The sequence below is a fragment of the Ostrea edulis genome, chromosome 5 (genome assembly GCF_947568905.1).
Source record: "Ostrea edulis chromosome 5, xbOstEdul1.1, whole genome shotgun sequence".
NCBI classification, from domain to species: domain Eukaryota; kingdom Metazoa; phylum Mollusca; class Bivalvia; order Ostreida; family Ostreidae; genus Ostrea; species Ostrea edulis.
Window position 1 is genome coordinate 50,285,887 of NC_079168.1, and position 2,908 is coordinate 50,288,794.

Consider the following 2,908-nt stretch of genomic DNA (forward strand, 5'->3'; position numbering starts at 1 on the left):
CTTGGACACCTGAACTCGCCCGGCAATTCTAGTCACTCCAGTGACGTTTCTAACACGGAGAGTCAGTCTACTATGAATAATTCGAACACATTGGTGAAATCCGAAACAAATGACGAGGGACAGTGCGATGGAAACAGTGAAAATGGTGATGGAAACGCCTCCCATAACCAAGACAGCCAGAAAAAGCGAAAACGCAGAGTTCTTTTTTCCAAAGCTCAGACTTACGAACTGGAAAGAAGATTTCGACAGCAGAGATATCTTTCCGCCCCTGAACGAGAGCATTTGGCTAGCATTATCCGACTTACACCCGTACAAGTGAAAATATGGTTCCAGAACCACCGGTACAAGTTAAAGCGGGCAAGACAGGAGAAAGGTCTAGACTTGAACCCCCTACCCTCACCACGGAGGGTAGCTGTACCAGTCCTAGTGAGAGACGGAAAACCATGTCAGCCGCCAATGAGCGGTTCTATGATGAAATCACAAGAACAGTTAGAAATGCAAACAAATATAGGATCTTCTGTGAATATGAACAGTGCTCTGTCTCAAATGAACGGTATGTCCTCTATACCGGGCATGAATAATGCTGGTATGCCTCCTATGAACTCTTTGAATTCTTCTTCCATGTCAAATATGAATAATATGAACATGAATATGAGTTGCTCATATAATTCGATGAACTCAATGAATTTGAACATGAACAATATGAATGTTCTTCCCAGCTACAGTTACCCTTTAATGCAGCATCAAACCCGCTGGTGGTAGCGAAACACTAATCAAGATATAAGTGCTTTACAAACTGGCATGTGCTACCTAAAGTCTGTAAAACCTTCAGATAAACTTGTGTTTTAGAGGAAATAGATCTGTAGAGAATATCAAATCTGCCGATGACGGTTTTTCAGGTAAAATTGAATGTTTCAATTTTGGGATGTGATTCCGTTTGAAAAGTGCTTTAGATATGTGGAGAAATGCATTGATCTTTTACAATCAACTTTCGATATATATTTTTGTTAATTTTATATAGTGCTTATTTTTCATTATATTTCGTTCTACGCAAAGATCTTGACTTCGATGTTCTGTCTTTTTGGACAGAAATAAAGTTCTGTAAGAACTCATCTCAAGTTCATTTTTTCTAAATTTGGTACCAGTCGGTGCATATCGAGTAACAAGGTACGTTGTATCCACGATAGAAAATATATTAGTACCTCTGTTCCTCTTTCATTTGAGTTTTACTTCCTCATGTAATTTTTTTTTAAACACATGCATTTTATTTCCACTCAAAAATATTAAGACACTCAAGCAATATTTTTTAAATTCAATTTTATTATAGACCTTTGAATTATGTTCATCCCAATTCTGTATATGATATGAAAATCAGTATAAATAAAAATCTCCTTCAAATGGTTTTAATGCCCAACTTTGTTAAATGCAATAACAAAGAAATTCATATTCTATTAATTAAAAAAAACTGTTTAGAATTTATATGCAGCCATTAGTTTGAAATCAATTATAAATTTAGGGAAATTTGACGATATTCAAAAGTAAATTTTAAGGATTTAATAGATATTTTAAAAAATATATTAGGAATTTAAACAAAAAAATACGTTACGTCGGATTTAACAATAGAGAACATTTTAGGCAATAATACACAATACTATAGAGGTAGATGTTTATTTAACAATGTATTGGATTAATCTATCCAAGTACTTGAAATCTTATTATTTATTTATGTTCTGGTGTTAGAAACATTGCCAAAGAGACCTTGCTTTGTTTTTGTTGGAGGCAGGCAAAACCCAACTCCATCTGAATTAAAAATTGTCATTTATTATGTAAATGACGCAATAAAAATATGCAGTTGTACATATATTATTTATTTACTTAAATCTATTAAGCTATATATCCATCAATTTGTTTAATTTTGAGAGTTTAGTGGATCGTCAGCTCAAAATAATCATCCGAAAATTCAGAACCTTAATGATTTCAAATTTTAAATATGATAATACTGACTTCTCTTCATTGATAACCAGAGCTTATCGCGTGTAAATCTTCACGTTCTATCCAACTCCTGTGAAATATACTGGCCAAGTTATCTAAGGACGCGAATTACCAATCTGTTTTATCCTACATAGATTATATTTTATCAAGAAATAGAGATAATTTAAGTTTAAAAGGTATGGGAACTGACATGCATATTTCAAACAAAACAAATAAAATGTGTCTGAACACAGGGCAAGAAACCTTATCAGCTGTGTGAAAAGCGTTACGAATTGCTATAACAAGTTTATTAATTTCTGATTTGAATTAATTGTGATGCATTGCTAAGCGATGGATCTAGTTATGGTGTAAATTAGAGACTTTGGGTCCTATCACTTTTCTTGAGGTCCATCTATTTAGATAAAGAGTAAAACTTCCGGCGAGGAGAACGATGCGGTTTGATAGCCTCTCCCAATCGATCAAACATAACGCCTTTGACACTAAATGCTCCCATACATGACAACATTAGCCATCGAAATCAGCTAGAGTATCGTTTAATGATTCAATCACTCGCCAATAAAATTACTTTTTTCCCTTTCTTTTAGAAAACCATTACAAAATCTTCAGACACCTTATAGTATTAAAGCATTATTTTCTGACCGCATGTTGTTTCCATTTCAGAAATGCTACGATTTTAATATTTAAATTGTTTTTAAATTCTAGATCCACCCTTTGTCATCTTTTAATAATTCTTTTTACATCTATCTGAATTTTAAGGCAACAAATATCATTTTAAAAACAACAACAGTCGATTACTTATTCTTTTCTAATATATGATGTTATAGCTGAAAATAGTATCAAAATATTTCTGCAGAATTTCAACAAAATATTTTTCACAAAGCATTATATCATTATGGAACACCTTAAACATGTGACA

General features: G+C 33.0%; 1 protein-coding gene across 1 annotated transcript in view; it reads left to right on the forward strand.

The window, feature by feature from the left end:
- The window catches only part of LOC125650411 (homeobox protein Nkx-2.2a), a 3,082-nt gene extending 1,225 nt beyond the window's left edge, over window positions 1–1,857 (forward strand). Inside the window, exon 2 of the mRNA XM_048878707.2 lies at window positions 1–1,857. This exon is cut by the window's left edge and continues 2 nt beyond it. Within this exon, the coding sequence (XP_048734664.1) occupies window positions 1–762 (762 nt within the window). The 3' untranslated portion in view covers window positions 763–1,857.
- The last annotated feature ends 1,051 nt before the right edge of the window (window positions 1,858–2,908 follow it).